The 20,776-nt window shown below is 40.3% G+C and overlaps 1 protein-coding gene across 3 annotated transcripts in view; it reads left to right on the top strand.

The window, feature by feature from the left end:
• The window catches only part of RSPRY1 (ring finger and SPRY domain containing 1), a 43,454-nt gene that overhangs the window by 11,240 nt on the left and 11,438 nt on the right, over window positions 1-20,776 (top strand). For 2 of the 3 annotated variants that reach the window (XM_087420211.1, XM_087420210.1), the window contains exons 2-12: window positions 1,493-1,997; window positions 7,264-7,316; window positions 7,994-8,106; window positions 9,483-9,609; window positions 10,404-10,462; window positions 12,352-12,418; window positions 12,822-12,953; window positions 13,848-13,963; window positions 14,892-15,035; window positions 17,801-17,890; window positions 19,673-19,784. In XM_087420211.1, coding sequence (XP_087276337.1) covers window positions 1,648-1,997; window positions 7,264-7,316; window positions 7,994-8,106; window positions 9,483-9,609; window positions 10,404-10,462; window positions 12,352-12,418; window positions 12,822-12,953; window positions 13,848-13,963; window positions 14,892-15,035; window positions 17,801-17,890; window positions 19,673-19,784 — 1,363 coding nt within the window. In that variant the 5' untranslated portion in view covers window positions 1,493-1,647. The remainder of the gene's footprint in view (window positions 1-1,492; window positions 1,998-7,263; window positions 7,317-7,993; window positions 8,107-9,482; window positions 9,610-10,403; window positions 10,463-12,351; window positions 12,419-12,821; window positions 12,954-13,847; window positions 13,964-14,891; window positions 15,036-17,800; window positions 17,891-19,672; window positions 19,785-20,776) is intronic. The other variant, XM_087420212.1, reaches the window with a different exon arrangement.

Here is a 20,776-nt window from a genome sequence, read left to right as displayed (position 1 = left end):
TTCTACCTAAACTTCAGACATCTTTTTATGTACAACCTCCAGATTTTGAAGACAGCCTGACTCTTTTTGGGGGAACCAGGAATGTCTGTGGTATTACTTGGCTCGCCCATTGCTATCTTGGTAGTCTGGAGGGAGACAGTGTCTGTCGCTTCTCCTTTCTCCTCCTATCCCATCCCATCTCATCCCTACCTCTCCCCCTTTCCTGTCCTTCCCCCACTACGTAGATTAGATTAAATATTTTATATATATATATTTTTTTTTCTATCTCTGTCTCTTTTTCATTTTCCTCCTGTGAGCATTAATTAAACTTGGCAAATATTTAAAAGAATTTGCTGCACATCTGTCCAAAATAATGGAAGTAATTTTTCTCTTCTATTCTCACTGGATTGTACATTTTATTTATGTCTATTCCTGAGCCAGAGCTTAATATATGAGGACTTAATTGTAAATAGCCAACTGCTGAATAGAAACTACACACTATTCTCTATTCCTTATGTGTCCTTATGGGTCCTAGTCTCCAGGTCCCAGCATGATTTCTTACTTTTTGCTGCCAACCCCATGATCAGTCTCCTGCTTCCAAATCTTCTTTGTGGACCTAACCAGGTTTTCTCAGCTTAATGAAGAGCTGGTTCCATCATTAGGTTTTTTGATGATAAACATACTGTGTGGGATGAGAATGGCCATCCACGAATTCCTGGCGGGCAGGGACTGTGCCTTGTTCATCTTGGTTCTCCCAGTGCCAGTGTGGTGCCTGGCACGAGGTGCTTAGTCAGTGTTTTCGGACAAAGATAATTGGTGCATCCTTATTCTTATCTTTGTAGCAGACGTATTGTGCAACAAACTGATTATTGTGAAAATGTAACCTTGTGATATATATTTGCCTTTCCCAAAACAGAGTCTTGCTTACGTAACAGGAAAACTTTGTAACTACTTGCATGATTTCTGTAAATTCTGTAGAGAGCCTTCAAATGGGAAATCTATGCAGTTTGGGTAATTTAAATAGAACACTCTATCCTTTTATTATTCTTGATATCAAGTGGGTGCTATCACATTTGTATCATAACTTTTTTAACAACAAACATCTGTAATTAGATATTTTATTTGAAACATAGTGAATTTTCTCATACATTTGAGTTAAGAAAGGAAACAATTCATTTTTTTAATCCACAAAAGGAGACCTTGAAACAATTGCACACGTTCTTCTAATGTATTTCTAATGTATTTAATGGATCCTCATATATGGCTTTTTAAAAATCAGTGGTGACTCCTGTGGTTTACAGGATATGATTTAGCAATTACCTTTATGATATAATGATAAAAAGGAATTACTGGTTGTTAATTCTTTTATGTAAAGTTACCTCTTTGTGTCAGAAATCTACAAGGATTCTTCACTGTAATCCTAATGTCTATAAAATCATATAAGAAAGTTTGAGTAATCAAGTGGCCAAGAATCTTTGATTCATTTTCCTTTTCTCTTCTCTTTTTCTTTTAGAACTGCCGCTGGATGACCAGGATTCCCTGTAAGTGATAATGTTGGAGATTAGCTTTGCAACTTTCTTCGGCATTCAGTTGTTAAAAACAAATAGGATGCAAGTTCCTCAACTCCAGATTATGAAAACAGTACTTGGAAAACTGAAAACTATCTAAATGATTGTCTTTGGTTGGGCCGTGTTCTTAGTGAGCAGAAGCCTTGGCCAGGGTCTGCTGTTGACTCTTGGAGAGCACATAGCCCGCTTCCTGGGGACTAGAGGTGCCACTGCTACCATGGGTAACTCCTGTATCTGCCGAGATGACAGTGGAGCAGAAGACAGTGTTGACACCCAGCAGCAACAGGCTGAGAACAGTGCGGTACCCACTGCTGGCACAAGGAGCCAACCCCGGAACCCTGTTCGGCCGCCAAGGAGGGGCCGAGGACCACATGAGCCAAGGAGAAAGAAACAAAATGTGGATGGGTTAGTGCTGGACACACTGGCAGTCATACGGACTCTTGTAGATAAGTAAGTATCTGACTCACAGTCACCTCCTACATGATGAAAAGTTGTTCTACCAGAAACCATAACTTTTGGACTCCTTCAGTTCATTAGGATATGTTCGCCAAGCCTTGTGTTCATAGGGCAAGGGAGAATATTTTATTTCCCCTCGGATGGCAGAGTAAATTCTAAGATTTGATGTTTTTACTTGCTAACATCTTCTCTTGTCTAGAAATGTCTAAACATTTCTGTAGCAGAAAACACTGATTAAAGCGATGATCTTTATCAGAGAATATGGTAAATGTGGAGTGAGTTTGTGTTGCAAGCTCTAATAAGAAATGGATTCATGAAGACTCACTCTTATCTTGCTTGCCTATCTACTCCGCTGACTAGAGAGTCAAGCCGAGTGGTTTAACCAAGAGCATGGCTGCACGCAACTTCTGCTGGCAACATAAGGACATGAGTCAAGGAGGGTTTTCATCCTCCTCCCTTTATTATATCCCTTATTTGGCCCTCATCGATCCATTTGGGAAGCTTGTAAATTGAAACTGCAGGGCACACCTTACCTGTTTTATTTTTCTTCCCCTTTGTCTAACTCTAAGTACAAAATCCCAGATTGAATAACAGTAAATTAAAGGGCATTGTTCAAGTTGAAAAAATATATATATATTTGTGTGTGTGTGTGTGTGAGGAATATCAGCCCTGTGCTAACATCTGCCAATCCTCCTCTTTTTTTGCTGAGGAAGACTGGCCCTGGGCTAACATCCTTGCCCATCTTCCTCCACTCTATATGGGATGCTGCCACAGCATGGCTTAACAAGCGGTGTGTCCATGCGCACCTGGGATCCAAACCAGCGAACCCCGGGCTGCCACAGCGGAGCATGTGTACTTAACTGCTTGCGCCACCAGGTCTGCCCCTGAAAAAATATTTTAACTTAACCATATAATTCAATAGTTAAGAGCAAAAGTTTTAGAACCGTAATGGACCCAGGTTCGAATTCTGGCCGAGCCCCTTAAACTAGCTACTTGGCCACTGGTGAGTTACTTCTCTAAGCCTCAGATTACTCGTGTATAAAAAGGGAATAATACCTTTCTTACAGGGATTATCATGAGATAATATATAAAAGCATCTAGTGTAGTGCCTTACACATAACAACTGCTCGATAAATGTTAGTATTTTTTTCAGGTTATATCTGGGTTCTTTTTGCTTCAGGCTCTGCTAGTAAATTTAAGCATCTAAATATTTGATAATCATGTTTATAAAAACCCAATTGTGTTTAGTTCCTCAAACATTATAGCATAAAGCAAGGTATATTTGTGCATTTTATTCTTAATGGTTTTTTTTTTTGTGAGGAATATCAGCCCTGAGCTAACATCCATGCTAATCCTCCTCTTTTTGCTGAGGAAGACCGGCCCTGAGCTAACATCTATTGCCAGTCCTCCTCCTTCCCCCCCCCCCCTTTTCTCCCCAAAGCCCCAGTAGATAGTTGTACGTCATAGTTGCACATCCTTCTAGTTGCTGTATGTGGGACGCTGCCTCAGCATGGCCGGACAAGCAGTGCATTGGTGTGCGCCCGGGATCCGAACCCGGGCCGCCAGTAGCAGAGCACGCGCACCCAGCCACTAAGCCACGGGGCCGGCCCTGTGCATTTTATTCTGAGGTGATTTTTTTCTTCCCCATAGAAATAAATTTATTTTGCATATCTTCCTGCTGTAGAACATGCTGCAGAAAGGTGGTACTTACAAATATTCTCCATAACCAGTCAGAAAGGCCTTCCTGAGGTTATCAAAACCAGCTGTTGAAGTAGTTCTGGTGTCTGAATTAATTAATTAATGTCTATTAAATATAAATCTATGCCATTTACATCCCCCAAACTCAAGCAAGGGGCTAGAACCTATTATAAAGTTTCTTCATGGTGACATTTAAAACGTTCTGTAAAATTGTAATGAAAAGTTATCCTTCCCAAATAAGGAAGTAAACCACAAGCAATGTTATTTAAGCCAATTGGAAAAACAGGTACAGAATAGACTTTGCCATATTTTTAAAAAGAGTGTTTAAGAGAGTATGGGGGCAAGGTAGGAGCTTTGTTTCCAAGCTTCTGGAAAATATTACAAATTATAAGTAAACTTACTGATAAAGCATGTAATTAAGTGAGGCAAGTGGTATACGTTTGAATAACAGGGTAACTTTTACCTTAAACCTGTTTATACTGAATTATAGTTATAACTTTTCCGAAAATGGAAAAATAAGGCAAATGTAGAGCAAATGGGAAGGGTCCTTTTGGAGAATATCATGGCAAAATTGTGCAGACATTTTATAAGCGTAGTTACATAGCCTGTTTTTTACAAACTACTAAAGGAGAAGAGTTTCATAACCTATAGGGTTTATAAGACTGTTAAAATCAAACATGAAAGATAGTTAGGACAGATGAGCTTAGTAAGAACATGCCTAAAAGGATGTATGCAGATATTGCAGTTATAAAGTGATCTGTATTTATTATCCTCTTCTCTCTACTTATTACTTAGGACAGGATGACGGTGATCGGAGAGGAGAGCACAGTTCCTAATGTCATAGTGAGAGAGTTCCTATGGGAAATACACTTTAAATACACTTATTTTAAAATCATTTTGAAGTTCTGTTATTTGCATTTTTTGGTAGTGACCTTATCTTCAGATTGTTAATGGTGTTAATATGAGTTATTCTCATGTGCTTTGGAACTTCGTTTGCAGGCTCCTCTTGATGGAAGTTTTTTTCTCACTTGTGTGTGCGTGTTCTCTGTGTGTCTTTCTGTCATTCTGACTCTGTCTCTCTTTCTGTCTCTCTTTCACTATCTCTCTCTCTCTGTCTCCCTCTCTCTTCCTATCTGTCACTTTTATTGTTGTCTCCCTCTGGGTCCCAGGGACCTCAGCCTGTAACTGAACGTAAAATTGGTGGTTCTGAGTTCCTATTCCACTGTAAGAAGCCCAGGTCCTGCTGCATGGCTTTTCCTGTCTCTGGAGACTTGCAGCTTTATACCAGTTGTAGTTCAGATTATCTTTCATAACTTTTTCAACTCCTTTTACTGAGAGGGGAACCCTGTCCTGGCTTCAGTTAGTGAGTTTGCTCCATCCCCTGCACAGATGGGATTTTGGTCTGCACTACCTACCCTGCAGGCATAAAGCTCCTGGTCACCTCTGTCTAGTTCCTGACCCAGACCCCAGGAGTCCTATGGCTTTAGCTCCTGCCTCCCACCAGAAATTTCTGCTCCATTTCTGTTCCGCAAAGAAAATCTTGTTTTTTTGTTTTTTTTTTTTTGTGAGGAAGATCAGCCCTGAGCTAACATATGCCAATCCTCTTCTTTTTGCTGAGGAAGACTCGCCCTGAGTTAATATCCGTGCCCATCTTCCTCCACTTTACATGGGACACCGCCACAGCATGGCTTGACAAGCAGTGCATCGGTGCGCCCCCGGGATCCGAACCGGCAAACCCTGGGCCACTGCAGTGGAGCGCGCGCACTTAACCGCTTGCACCACCAGGCCGGCCCCCTTTATCTTGTTTTTTGAGTGTAGAGATGTGTGTGTCCTTTAAGAGCATCTGTATAGAACTGAGGTGCTCATATTCCTTATTGGTTGCTGACCCTGTCATATTTTATTACTTTTCCCTTCTTCCTTAATCCTGTTGTCCTCTTTACCACCCACCTCCAAATATCAGAGGTAACCATGCTAGTGAATTTAAGGTGTGTTCTTCCAGTCTTCCTGCCATATGTTTGTTTATGTCTGTATAGGAGGTTTGTATATAGTGTTTTGTGTGTGATTTTTAAAATTTACATAACTGATATACTCATATAAATCTCTTTGTTTTTTTAACTTCTCTCAACACTGTGTTTGAGACCTATGTTGCTGTATATAAATCTACAACTGCTCTGACTGCTACAGAGTGTTCTTTTGTATGCTTGAAGTATTATATTTTATTGTCCTGTAATCTGCTGATGGTTCCTTAGGTTACTTCCCAAGTTTTGTTCCTGCCAGCAGCCTCATATGCATCTCTTACCTATGTAACAGCTTCTCTAGCATTATTGGCTATATACATACTTAATTTCATTATTGCCAGATTGCTCTCCAGAAATGTTTGTATCCGTTAGTTATATCATTTAAAACATTTTTTTTTTTTTTTTGGGTGAGGAAGATCAGCCCTGAGCTAACATCCATGCCAATCCTCCTCTTTTTTTGCTGAGGAAGACTGGGCCTAGGCTAATATCCGTGCCCATCTTCCTCTACTTTACATGGGATGCCACCACAGCATGGCCCGACAAGTGGTGCATCGGTGCACGCTCAGGATCCAAACCCGGGCTGCCAGCAGCAGAGCGCGCGCTCTTAACCACTACGCCACGGGGCTGGCCCCAAAACAATTTTTTTTAAGTAAGAATTTTGCCTTATTATGAAAGGGCACAGGATATGTCAAACAACCAGCACCTAATGAGTTCCTGCAATGAACTTAGTGATTCCCATATCACAAAGTTATTCTGAGAATGATTGAGTACAATAGTTTTTACATTTTTTTCATAGTAAAACAGAGCCACGATATGTAAACAAATAAATGGTGAATATATTCCTTAAGTAATTAGATAACAATGGTTTGTTTGATGGAAAATTTTTCTTTTTTTCAATAAAGTTCCCCTAAAGCACCTCCTTAGGATTCCTGGAGTCACAGTTTGAAAACCCCCTCAATTAAAGTATATAATGCCATTTTAGAGCAGTGTCTAGAATATTAAATAGTTCCTTGAATAAGTTTGGTTTCTTTTTCTCCTATTTTATGACATTTAAACATAGTGATATTTCCCGGAAAAACACTTAAAAATGAAGATTTTATGTAGGCCCTTGCTTTCATAAGTCCTCAGCTGGGATTGTCATCTCCCTTCCTAGCATTTCTTTAAGGTAGGCATGAGGAAGGTGATAATGACCTCCCTGGCTTGTCTCAGTTGGCATTGGGCCTTTAAAGGTAAAGCTGAGAGGTAAAGCTCTAGTCTCCAGTTTTAGTCCTGTGCTTTTACTTCAGGCCACGTGGTGGTCCTTTCGTGTGCCCTTCTGCCCATTTTATTTGTGGGCCATCACACACAGTGACCTTGGCAATGAGCACGTGTGGTGTGCATTGTCCTTACCCATTATAGCTCTGGTTGTCTCTTCCATTTCTTTCTCTACATTCATTCATGTTCATTTCTTCTTTTTCTACCTCCATACTTCCAGTTTGAATTTTTATTTGGAGTTATCATTTCTTATTTCTTCAAGTTTGATGTCTTGAATGTTTGTTTTTCAGTGATCAAGAACCTCCCTATTCAATGATTACGTTGCACGAAATGGCAGAAACAGGTATTTTAAAAGTTTTTTTCAATACTTCCTAATGAGTTAATGATTATGAAGAAATGTGGCCACTTTTTTTTCGAGGTAAAAGATTCCAAAAATACTTAGCACACCTGACAAAAAAGCCCTTTGTGTATGGAAATTTTCCTGTACAAGGGTAATAATTAATAAGCCCTCTATATTGCATCCTGAATATATAACTGCACCTCTCAGTAATGGTTTTATCTCACTGAAATTATGAAAATAGAGTTTCGGGGGGCATTGACGGGTCTTTGACCATAACTCTTCTAGAATGAGGAGGATAATTTTTTCTCCCTCAGTTTCCTAAGCGTCAGTCTGAAAACAGAGCCAGCTGCTTCAGATACTTAATCTTCTCAGTTAACTCCTATGTCATAAATAAGATACTGAAAACTATTTTAATCATAATTTGAGAACCCAGGACCATAGTTTGAATTTTCTTCAAATAAAGATGCCCCCAAATCACCAGTAAATTAGGATTCTTGGACTCTACCATGATGACTAGCAATTGATGACTGTGTCCATGCCAGATATTAGCTGCTTAAAGACTCCAGGATGAAGGCCAAAAGCGTTTCTATTTTAATGTGAAGTCATCTTGTGTGATGTTATATCTTTTCACATTTTTAAAATAGTGGCTCCATCGTATAATCTTCTTGATTTGCTCTTAGATGAAGGATGGTTGGACGTTGTCCAGTCTTTAATTAGAGTTATTCCATTGGAAGATCCCTTGGGACCAGCTGTTATAACATTGTTACTAGATGAATGTCCATTGCCCACTAAAGTAAGTTAATACTTATCTTTTATGAAACTGTCATCTATGCCTAAGCACAGGATGAGTGACCACAAAGAACATTTGATGTAATACATTTCCTCTTTATACCTTTGGGGTCTGTTATTATTCAGTGTTAATTTCATTATGTAAACTTGCTTTTTATTACTAATGAAGTGCTACATCCTCTATCAATAGCTTACTATCAAGCTTTAGTATAAAATTTTTAAAATGTTAAAAACGGAAGCATTTATTTATTTATTTATTTTTTTTGTGAGGAAGATCAGCCCTGAGCTAACATCCGTGCTAATCCTCCTCTTTTTGCTGAGGAAGACCAGCTCTGAGCCAACATCTATTGCCAATCCTCCTCCTTTTTTCCCCCCAAAGCCCCAGTAGATAGTTGTATGTCATAGCTACACATCTTTCCAGTTGTGGTACATGGGATGCGGCCTCAGCATGGCCAGAGAAGTGGTGCGTTGGTGCGCGCCCGGGATCCGAACCCGGGCCGCCAGTAGTGGAGCGCGCACACCCAACCGCTAAGCCACGGGGCCGGCCCAAAAATGGAAGCATTTATATCTGAAGTGGCAATCTTTGTTTGGAAACTAGAAGAGAATATTCAGTTGCTGAGCTGATTTTCTTATCTTTCTCTAAGCAATTTCCTCATAACAAAAGTTTTTTAAATGTTTGCTGTTAAGAGAAAAAACTATTATACTGAAAGCACTTTTGAGTCTTACTCCAACATATTCAAGCTTGGTGTAACCTTGATTATCACTTACCTAGAACAAAACTATCAAACTTTCATTGCCTTAGCCCATATGTTCTATGGAAGGCTTTTTTTAAAAATTTGGATTCTGGCATCTCTATCTGTTTCAGCCTCACACATTTGGGCCCAACATGAAGAAACATTATGGACAGAAGGGAAAAGTCTTTGGCCTAGTCACTAATGAATTGACCTTTTCCTAGGCTTATAAGAAGTTTCTGTTTTAATTTGCCTCAGAAACTCTGGTGAGATTTTTTCTTGCTTGGTAAAAAAAAACTTTTTAAACCTACTTTTTCTTTCAACATCGCTAGGCCCTATTGTTATCAGTCATATTGGCATTTGGGTAGGTTTAATCTGTTTAATGATTCAAGAGTATATAGCATCTATTTGATACAACTAGTACATTTTGAATGAAATGGAATCTAGCAATTTATGTAAGAAAACTTTCAGGTCGATCAAATAATATTTCCCATCAATAATGATATCATTGAATACATGATATCATTTTTGTATTGTCATTTGGAGTTAATTTAACTCCTGGTTATAGCCTTTGTCTCAAAGAATTACCTTGGGGGAGAAAACCTAGGTAGTGTATTTATCAAATCCACTTGTACATTTTTGTTCTTAGGAAGCACTCCAGAAATTGACTGAAATTCTCAATTTAAATGGAGAAGTAGCTTGCCAGGACTCAGGCCATCCCGCCAAACACAGGAACACATCTGCAGTCCTAGGCTGCTTGGCTGAGAAACTAGCAGGTAACTCTGGGAAGCTCCCCAAAGGAAGATCTGAAGTTGGATGTTAAGGGGAAAATTGCACTGCAGGTCTTTGATCAAACCTACTGCACCAGAAAGACGTGTCTCCAAAAAAAAAAAAAAATTAATGGACAGGGGCTCATTGGAAAAAAATTACTCAGAGACCATAGAGGTACATGCAATCTAATTCAGTTTTGAGGATTTTCAGAGGGAATTTTAAAAGGAAAAAGTTTCACTTATTTGCTTTTAAGTTAAGAATACGAGAAAAGGCTAAACAGTATAACAAAGATTATATATGTTTATATGTATGTATATAATATACATATACATACACATTTTATAAAGTTTAACTAGATAATGGAGACAGCCAAGGTAGGGGAAGAGGAAAAGGAACTTTAAATTGGAGGAGTTCCTGAGAAGAGAAGCAGATATTTAATTTGTTTATCAGTGTTACTCATTTTAGGAAAGTTAACCTCAAAGTACAGGTGAATAGCTCAGCTAATCACATCATGTGTGGTGGAAGAAACAATGGATTAGAAATCAGAACACATGGCTGCTGATTCAGGCTCTGCCCCAGGTGCCCTGGAGTAAATCACTTCACTCTGTGCATTCGGTTGTTCAGCTGTGAAATGGGGATGGTACTATTCCCTACCTCAGAGTGCGAGGCTTGAGTAAGCTAATGTGCATGGGAGTACTTTGTAAAAGAGTTCTACCAGAACAATTTTATTGTTATTAGTTACTGATTAAAAGTAATATGATGCATTTAATTATATCCAGTGTTTGTTGTATTCGTCTAGGTCCTGCAAGTATAGGTTTATTTAGCCCAGGAATACTGGAATATTTGCTGCAGTGTCTGGTAAGTGAGACATCAAAGGTAGTTATTCTTTGTCATCTAGAATTGTGCATTTTACTAAAATTGCCAGCTTAGCCACTGGCAGAGAATGGAATCAGTTATAAATTTTAATTTGCAGGTGTTTCCTGAGTGTTTGTCTATTCCTTCCTATATTTAAAAAAAAAAATGAAGGTGGGATAGGAATTTATTACAAGCAAAAACAGCTGAGTTGGACTGGTTTAAAATTTAATCATAAGATATCTGCTGTGATTGGCTTTTTTTTGTGTGTCCTTCGAGTCTGCCAAATGGTAGTAGGGACCTCCACAGTGGAAACAAAATTACATGGCATTCCAAGCCAGGAAGCCGTCAGGTCCGATTCCCAGTGTATACAAATCTCTACTTCTCCCTGCCCTCCCCCCTCGCTACCGCTCTTAAAACTGTTATCGTTGAGTATTTGATGTATTGTCTGTGAAGCTTGTGGTTTGCTGAGGCTCTGCTGTCGGATCTCTCACACTGCTGGACTGGTCTATATTTTTAAAGGTTATTTTTGCAGGCCTAGTGAGCATTGGCCTTTTTCAAAATCTCAGAGACCTTATTTTTTAGTACCTGTGTGTTGTGTACTTAAAACACTGAACACTGTGCTAAGTAAGCACTGTGGGGATCCAGAAGTAGTATAAGAGTCCTTTGCCCTCCAGAAGTTTCCAGGTTAGTTGAGGGAACCAAACTACTCAGACAAGACAGTTGGGCTCCATTTTATGACAGGATGTTACCTGTCATAAAGGTAATGGCAAGAGGGCAAAATCGCTTCCTTCAGACTAAGTGCTGTAAGGGTTCTGAGAAGGTGATCAGAAAGCAGGAGGTGTGGGGGGTGAGAGCTGGGAGAGTGATGGGAGACAGACAGCCTCAGCTGGCTGACACCATAAGGTTAGAATTTGACTGCACAGGAGAAAAAAATGGGTTTCTTGGCTAAGGACACATCACCAACAGAAGCCCCAAGACAGAAATGGCTGTGTTCCTGGCATATTGCAGAGAATTGTCTGTTGAGAAGACAGTGTTCAGAGACAGGAGGACGTAGACTGTATAGCCAGGTGGGGAGAGCTCAGGGCCTGAAAAGCCAGACAGGGATTAGGGATGGATATGGCAAGAAGTGAGGTGCTGACGAGGCTTTGCAGCAGGGAAGGATGGTGGTTATATGAGCTTTGTAAAACCTAGCTGGGCAGCAGGGCAGTGAGTGGGAATCATCTGATGTTCTGGAGCTCCTCTGCAGGCTCCTAACATAGGTGTGGGAAAGGATGGCTGTGAGATGTGATGTTAAGCAGATAGACCTTTAAATGTGAACACATGTGACATGAATGTAAATGTAACTGAATAAGCTCACTTGTTGCTCTCTCCCACCTACTGTCAGCATTTGAGGAATTCCTTTCAGAGAGCAGATTGAAAACTAAGCCATTAGTTGTTCATTTGATTATTTATAATTTTGGAACTTGGTAATGAGAATGGCTCTTTTTAGGAATCTGAACAAAAAAATCATTTTTAGCTGCAATTCTAGGTTTCTGTTTGACTTGCTTAAATGTATGTAAGAATCAACATTTTATTTAACAAAGCCCTACTGTAGATGTTACTAAGTAAAATAAGTGCATTTAACAAGATACTTTTGAAATTTCCATATCTATAAATGAACCAAGTGATTTCAAGAAAATAATAGAAGATTTTAAGAGACTCTATCTTGGTTCTTCATTACCAACAATATTATTAGCTGGATAATTGAGGACTTGAATGAGTAAAACTTTTCTGACTGCTCTGAAAAAAAAATCTAGCACATACTGGGCAAGAAGAGGAAGTTGGTAACTTGCCACCTCTGCAGGGGAATGATGTTTTTGTTTTTTGTTTTTTTATCTTTTGTTGTCTTTCAGAAGTTACAGTCCCACCCCACAGTCATGCTTTTTGCACTTATCGCACTGGAAAAGTTTGCACAGACAAGTAGGTATAGTGACTTCTTGCACTAATGATCTTCTGTATCGGTTAAAAATCTTATTTTTCTTAGTTAATGTATGAGCTTATGCTTTGAACCCCATCAGACATGTATGAGTTCTGTTTTTGTCTGGTAGACACCACAAGGCCAGTGAGGTGTAACAGGGACAAAGGCAAGGGTTTTCTCACCTAAGGATCAAAACTTGGTGACCATGATTATCCCTTTTTATTGCTAAAAATTTAGTGATGAGATTGCTACTTCTACGAAATAGTCAGAGCGCTTGGGCTATGTCATTATTCTAGTTTCCAAGTTCTCTAATTGCCTCTCCTCACTCCTTTCCACCACTAATCTGCCCAGCAAATCATCCTGTTCCTTCATGGTTAATTCAAGGTTTTTTATCTTCCCAAATAGGTGAAAATAAATTGACTATCTCTGAATCCAGTATTAGTGACCGGCTTGTCACATTGGAGTCCTGGGCTGATGATCCTGATTATCTGAAACGTCAAGTTGGTTTCTGTGCCCAGTGGAGCTTAGACAATCTCTGTAAGTACAAGTTGTCCTTTATTAAAATGCCTGTTTCCATTTCCAAACCCATTTCTTCCTTTTCCTTTTATGATAGTGAGTGTGAGTCTTTCCTTATAAGGTCCTCTTGGTAGGTCGGCTATTTTCTAGCAGAAAAATATTCTAGGAACCCTTCAGACAAGAATTATATGGAATGCTTCTAATTCCAGCACTCTTCTGTGCAAAAACTTTTACTGGTACCCTATTTCCTGCTGCATCAAGGCTGTTAATCACATGGCACTGTCTAATGAGCTCTTCCCAACACAGACTATCTCCTCACTGTCCTACCAGCAGGTCCCAATCGTCCCCACCTCTGGGCCTGTTCCGCTCACTTGGAGTTCCGTCTGTTTACTCTTCTCCCTTTCCCAACTTTGCTCTTCAAAGCTCAAGTCATGTCTTACCTACCCATGAGAGTTGCTCCTGACTTTTCTCTTTTTCTTCAAGGGCTGCTAGAACTAAAACTATGCTACTGCTATATCCTCACACACACACACCCCTCCATAGTTAGCACTGTGTTAAAACACAGTTGGACGTGTAACCCCCTGCTCCTACCCCAACATTGTGGGGACTTCCTTAGTACACCGCCTGTGTAGTGCCAGTTAAAGAATAGTTCTGAAAGAGTGCAATTTGGATTTTATTGCAGGCAAAATAATGAATACAGGGAACAGAAGCATAAACCTAGCAGTGCTGCCTTTCCTAGCATTTGCTTGATTAATCTTCATATGGTAGTGTAGCAGCAAAGCCAAGGTCTCCCCACCGATCTTGCCATTTATGAGCACTTCCATTCCTTAACTAGGATGGCAGCTAGCAATGACACTAGCTTTTTTTCCCCACAACAGCCTGCCTTGGAAACATGAGCACTCTTTTCTTTTGCAGTTCTAAAAGAAGGTCGGCAGCTGACCTATGAGAAAGTGGACTTGAATAGCATTAGGACTATGCTGAATAGCAACGATGTCAGCGAGTACCTGAAGATCTCGCCTCATGGCTTGGAGGTAAAGCTTCCACAAGTGCACCATTCGGGGAAAAAAATCTTGTTTTCATTTTCATGCCCTGATTCTGAACCAAAGCAATTTCTTGCAGAGCAGATGGAAGTTTATTTCATACTCAAAGAGTGGTTGGAGGTAGAAGTGGTGGGAGAGAGGGTATTTGGGATATCATTTACTCTTTTATATCCCACGTGGTGCTATGCATATAGTAAGCACTGTAATATTTATTGACTGTTTGGTTTAAATATGTCTGTTTTTAATCTCTGCCATTTTATTCAGCTAAAGGTACAAAGACTAGTGTTTATATAAAAGAGGCCCTTCCTTTTTTTAATCCCTACATAGCCAATTGTATCTGTCTAGTGCTTCCCCTTCTCCTTGTACGTTGGAAACGTTGCTGATTTTGTGGTGAAGGTTGATGAAAGAGCTGTTTATGTACAGGAAGGTACCATAAGCACTAGACCCGTCAAGATTAAAGAGCTGTTTGAAGAATGACTGCAAACAGCTCTTTGATCTTACGTATTGCCAAATGCCTTCTGCTTTAGATTATTTTTAGGTATCCCATCTTATATCCTTTAATATCCTTCTCTATCATAAGTACAGGTTAAGGCAATGTTTATACGTTTGTAAAAGATTCTACTATGAGAGCAAAGCTCTGTAAGTGCTTAAAAATGAAGCCACTGGCCTTCGCTAATCCTTACTGCAGCCATCTTTGAGGTCTTCCAATCCTGTTAGAACTCCCTGGAAATAGAACTATAAAATAGAATGTGCTTCATTCGGTTTTGCACTTTTTGTCACTGAGGATGCACAGAGAAAGAAACAGTAGTCCACCAGAAGCTTTACTAAGGAAAACTACATTCAACCTCCTGAGCAGTCAGTTGTCTTTGGTGGTCTTCAGGCACTGATGATGAACTGTCATGCTCTTTGCTTTTGCTAGGCTCGCTGTGATGCCTCCTCTTTTGAAAGTGTGCGTTGCACCTTTTGTGTGGACGCTGGGGTGTGGTACTACGAAGTAACAGTGGTCACTTCTGGAGTCATGCAGATAGGCTGGGCCACACGAGCCAGCAAATTTCTCAATCATGTGAGTACCCTGGAGAATGTGCAAATGGGGGCAGAAGCACTTTTCTGGTGAGTGGGAGGAGAATAACTAATTTTTCAGATAGGTTTGTACAGTAATCGTTTCTCGGGCTGAACCACATAGTGCTAAATCCCTAACAGTGGTTTGCTAAACTGATTCAGAAGTAGGAAAACACAAGTGAAATTGCCTCTCAGATTCTTTTTCCCTCGAGTTTTAAGTTCATGTTAATTTTCCACCTAGAAGTTGGATGCATCCTATGTCTTTGTCGGCTCTGCCCCAACCCCAGCCCCATCTTTGGCTCAGTTTTTACATTGGGACCAGTGATAATTTTTACCTTGCACTTAAGCTTTACGAACTTTGTAGGAATTCTCTTAGTACTTTCACAAAGTACTAAATGTGCTTGACTTCTACCTTGTAATTAGTAGGCACAGTTGTTTTCGGTATTTAGTATTTGCTTTGTTATAGAAAGCTGTAATATAAAAGGGAAGATTAAGTGCACTAGAGGAAGCAAAATTGGGCTACCACTACCTGAGTGTGAGAGGTTGGGGTTCCTCCCTTTCCTACAGATGTTGATTTCTTGCCACTTCATACCCTTCTAATGTCCAGCCCAATTGGCTTTCTTCTGTCAGTCAAATTATAAGCTGTTTGGAATTAATCCAGTTTTGATCAGGAATATTTTGTGTACATATGATTTTTACCCTTTGAGCTGAAAAAGCCCCCTTGGATTATTTTGTTAATCTAAATAATAGTCTCCCATCCCATATGTAAGGTCCTGGGATGGGTTTGAGAAGTGATCCAACAAAATCAAACTAAACATGCCTGCCATGAGCATAGTTTCTAAACGGCCTTTTCAGCAAGGCTTTATAGCATCCTGGAATTATTCATGGCATTTTACTAAACTCCTTGCTGGAGAGAGACACATTGGAGGAAGAGGGCCAGTGGAGAGGTCGGGTCTGGATTCTTGTCCAGGGTGGAAAACTAGAACCCAGTCTGCCATTGCTTTTGTTGAGAACCTTCCCTGATGCAGGGCCTCCTAGTCGGCTGGGCCTTAAATTAATTAAAACCTGGAAGCATGGGGCTTTTCTGTGGCACCATGTAATCAGAAGTAAATGGATCTGGGAAACAATGTCAGTTAATGTCTTAGTTCCCAACTTGGGCACTGATTTAAAGCAGATAGTATCAATTACATGACAGGCTGCCCCAAATGATGTCCTAAAGATGATTTTTTAGGACTTTAAAAAACATCTTAATTTCAAGAGCACCTTCATTTTAGAGCCTATCATCTGATACCCACAACAGATTTTTTTTGTCACAATTTCCATTTCACAGGTGAGAAAACTGAGACTGAGAGTAGGAAATAAAGAAACTAGGACGAGAATTCAGTTCACTTCCTGTTCTACAATAGTTGTTTTCTTTGCATTTGAAAATGGGGAGAGTCTCAGAGAATTAGCTAGTCTCCTCATTTAGAAGTAAAAAATTGTTCCAGAACTAGAAAAAATATGAATCCTCTAGGGAGGAAGCTTCGCTATAAAATTTGTTTCTCCTGATTTGGCAGCAAACACACTACAGGTCTAGGTGTAGTATATCTGAGACTGAATGTTGCAAATATTTAAGTGACCAGTGAAGCTGGATCATTTTATCTGGAAGATGAAGCTAATTTCTGCCGTTATGTGCAGAATCTTTGACTCCTCAAGTTAAGAGGCTTAAAATACTGTTTTCCTACCCTCCAAATTGCTTGATAGACTATTCTTTCTTTAAAAAACAGAAAGCAAAACGTTTTTCCCTGATCCAAGTGCTGGTTGATTCCCTGTTAGAAATTGAGGAAGTCTGATACATCTTTTCCCAATTGTAGGATTTTAATGATGTTGCCGTACTTACAACTTTGCTTCACATGGACGTTGTTCTAGTGGTTCTGAATCTTTTTGCTTGTCCAGACAGGGTGTGATTTTATGGAATAAGTTATTCCTAGGATACACCCAGTTTCTAAAGATTTGAAGTCTGCCCATAGTGCCTCTTATTTTAACTCTTACTGCTTGGGCTTCAGTTTTGAAAGGATGATCAAAGTGTTGGGCTCAGAGATAGATTATTAAAAAGAGAAGCTTAAGGATAGTTCTTGCTCAGGTCACCTGCAGAGTAGTTATCTTGTTGGGTTGTATATTTTTATGGGGGTATGGGAGGAGCAAGCCTCCAGGGGTACATTTTGACTTATCTAAAATATGTTTAGCCTTTTGAGCATCTACCGTGTGACAGGTCTTTCACATACTCATCTCAAATCTTTTTCAGAGTTTGGGAAGGTATTTTCGCGTTTAAAGATGAGGAGAATGAGGTTCAGAGAATTTAATTTAGAAACTTGACCAAAGTCACCAGCCTCCAAGTACTGGAGAATTCAAATCCTGGTCAAGATAGCCCATGGTCCTTCCTCTGTTGAAGCCTCTTGCCTGGAGAAAATGATTCTGCTGTCTTAAACAGAAAGGAATGACTTGGACACCTGTCCGGGGCTCCCAGACTGTGGAGTGGTTTGGGAACCTGGGCTCCAAGGCAACGTCAGAGAGCCAAAAGACAGAAGTGCAGCAGCCAGTGTTTCAGGGGCCAGGATGCCAATGCTGCTGTCATAAATCAGTCCTAACCATCCCTCCTTGTGGGGTCACTCACACCCCACTGGGTGTCTGAGGAGAGGGTCCAGTTGGCCAAGCCTAGGTCACGTCTTACCCTGCCACCTCCAGAGCAGGAGGCAGGACACTGTATCTTCATTACATTCTCCATAACAGGAAGGGGTTGGGATGCTGGACAGCAGGAGAAAGGACAGTGTCCAGCACACGGGGAAGGATTCAAAATATTCCCTGAATGACAAGCTATGGGTAAGCTTTCTTTTTTTTGTTTTTTAGTAATCCATTATTAAAATATACATGACAAGAAAAAGGCAGATCAAAATTATCACCCTAAATACCAAGGCAGCTTCCCTGTTCTCTCATTTATCTGTCTCAGCTAATGGAAACCACGGTTAGTCCTGCTGGGAATGTTTTCAGGTTGAGAGAGCGTGTAGTACATCTAGGTTGCTCTCTGGGATGTAAGCTCAAGGGATTTTTAAAGTGCATCTCTAGGGGCCGGCCCCGTGGCTTAGTGGTTGAGTGCGCGCGCTCCGCTGCTGGCGGCCCGGGTTCAGATCCCGGCTGCGCACCGACGCACCACTTCTCCGGCCATGCTGAGGCTGCGTCCCATATACAGCAGCTAGAAGGATATGCAGCTATGACATATAGCTATCTACTGGGGCTTTGGGGGAGAAATAAATAAATAAATAAAATTATAAAGTGCATCTCTGTTTGGCAGAGGCATCTAATTCTTAGCCTGTAGAAGCTGATCTGTGGTTAAAATTATTAGAGCTCCACCTTTGTCCCACAGTGTCACTCTGTTGTGAAATTCATCCAGGCATAGAAGACATTGCATGGGAAAGTCTGTTCTTAACCAACTCTTGGTGGCTAGGAATCTTCTAGGAACACTTCTTTCAAGTGTTGTTTCAGGACTTCCTAGGACATTAGAAACTGAAGATAGAAAAGAATTGCTTGCCTTTTGCCTATGCCCCAACACCCATAAAATAAAAAATAAGTTTTTTACTTACATGTTTATAGGCTTTGAAAGGGATAGCAAGGTGTTCTTCTAGTAGACTGCCTAAAGGCAGTCAGATGCAAGATCATGTAACTCTTTAATAGTCTGAATAGTGTGTCAGAACAGCTAATTCAGAATCCTCACTTGGGAGAACACTCATCTGAATTCAGTATATTGCAATCCAAGTAGTCAAGGAGTATGTTAGAGCCTTTTTCCCAGTCTGTCTCCTCACAGACCGTCACCAGGACCTGAGATCTTACTTGGATTTGGCTCACGTTTTCAATTCCTTTCTCCACTACAATCTTTCACCATTGACCCTTAAAGATAGCAAGCAGTTGTCTGATCTGCATGCTTCCTCTATTTCTTCTATTTTTTTATAAGCACTGAAAATAATTTCTTAAGGTCCCATCCACCCTTTTAATATTAAAAATAAAATAATTGTGAAATAATTAAAAGGCGGTTAAGTAATAAAAGCAGCTGCCAAGGACCTGTATGACGCTCAAATTGAGCCAATTTCAGAATAGCTATTAGCTGATTGTCCACTCTAACCTTTCTCTTGTCTCCAGTTTTGAAATCTCTAGGCATGTGGGTGTTTTGAAGTCTACTACATGCAAGAAAGGTGTTTTCTCAGCCACAGTGAAGTGGAAAGCTTACTAGTCTTGGAATCAGAAGATTCCAAGGTCCAAACTTAACTCTTTTAGTAATGTGTCCTTGGACAATCTGGTTGACTTCTCTGAGCCTTTATTTCCTCTTAAAATGGAGCATACTGCCACCAGCCTGAAGGTGGTTAGTGAGAATTAAATGAACTAACAAATGTGAAACTTGGGAAATACTTGTTGGTGAAGTTATTATCTATTCACATGGAACCAGGCCTCTAGGTCAGAATTTGGGTATCCTCCAAGAACCACAGGCTGTCCCTTCATCCTAAAAGTTTAGAATTCCAGCTACAAGGTTAATGGTTATAAAAGACACACTGTCTTTTCCCAGAACACAGCAGGCAGAGCCTTGCTAATCTTCTGGGCCCTGTCTCCCTCCAGGAAGGCTATGGCATTGGGGACGACGAATATTCCTGTGCATACGATGGCTGCCGGCAGCTGATTTGGTACAACGCCAGAAGTAAGCCTCACCTACACCCGTGCTGGAAAGAAGGTATTCATTCCTCTCCGTCATGAATTTATTAACTAAGTTAAGACATTTGGTTATGATGGTGTATCTATTATGTTAGGCTTTAAAATTTTTTAATGGAAGAGGATTAGATGTGAAAAGGAATATTAGGTTTTGTATCCCCTGCCATGGATATGAACGGTATTCTCCTGATAAGTTCACCTCTAGTGGAGCCCTTCTTTTAACAAAAACATTTCAGACTATAAAATTCTTAATTTAGTGGGAAAATGGTAAGACTAATATGAATTCCTGTTTCCTCTCTGGGTATATGTTTTAAATTAAAGCAGCCATGGAGAGAGGACACTGAAATTGTAAGGCCGGTGAAATGAGAATATTTTCAGAGACCTGATGGCTGTGGGATAGATACTATTCAGTGGCCACATTCTGGGCCCCTCTAGAGCAGCTTTTAGGGATGATTTGAGCACTTTCTGCCTCAAACACGTCTACCCAGCCTCCGTTCTCCAGACATCAGACTTGGGATGCTGCAGGGGCACAGGCTACCAGGACTCTCAGTCATAGCTCCAGGATTTCTAGAAGGACTGTCTCTTCAACAGCATGATCTTTTTTGCCTCATTTAATTTTTACTGCATCTGGTTTACAGTGTCCAACGCGCTAGACCCATAAAAACGTTTATTAATGAAAAAGTCAAGCAGCAAAGTTAGAGCCACACGGTTTGTTAAACACTTAATACTAAAAGATTTAAGGTTATTGAGTCCTTTTACCCCCAATAAATACAGTGAAAACAGAACTTCCCTGCCATGGTACCATTGCACTGGAAGGTGGTATTCTAGGGTGCCTCCTGGTGGCCCCACCTCATTCTGAAGACGTAGAGTCATATGGCAGGAAATGGAACTTCTGGACAAATTTTATTCCCAGCATCAGAGCTAGATAGAGGATATAGCCCAACTCCTTCTCCAAGCATCCCTCTCTCAGTTTTCTGCCCCAACTAGCATTATAGATATAAACTGAATTTTCAG

The sequence above is a fragment of the Ceratotherium simum genome, chromosome 30, assembly GCF_057802395.1.
Source record: "Ceratotherium simum simum isolate JZ-2026a chromosome 30, ASM5780239v1, whole genome shotgun sequence".
Taxonomy (NCBI): domain Eukaryota; kingdom Metazoa; phylum Chordata; class Mammalia; order Perissodactyla; family Rhinocerotidae; genus Ceratotherium; species Ceratotherium simum.
This window is presented reverse-complemented; position numbering and strand designations above follow the sequence as displayed.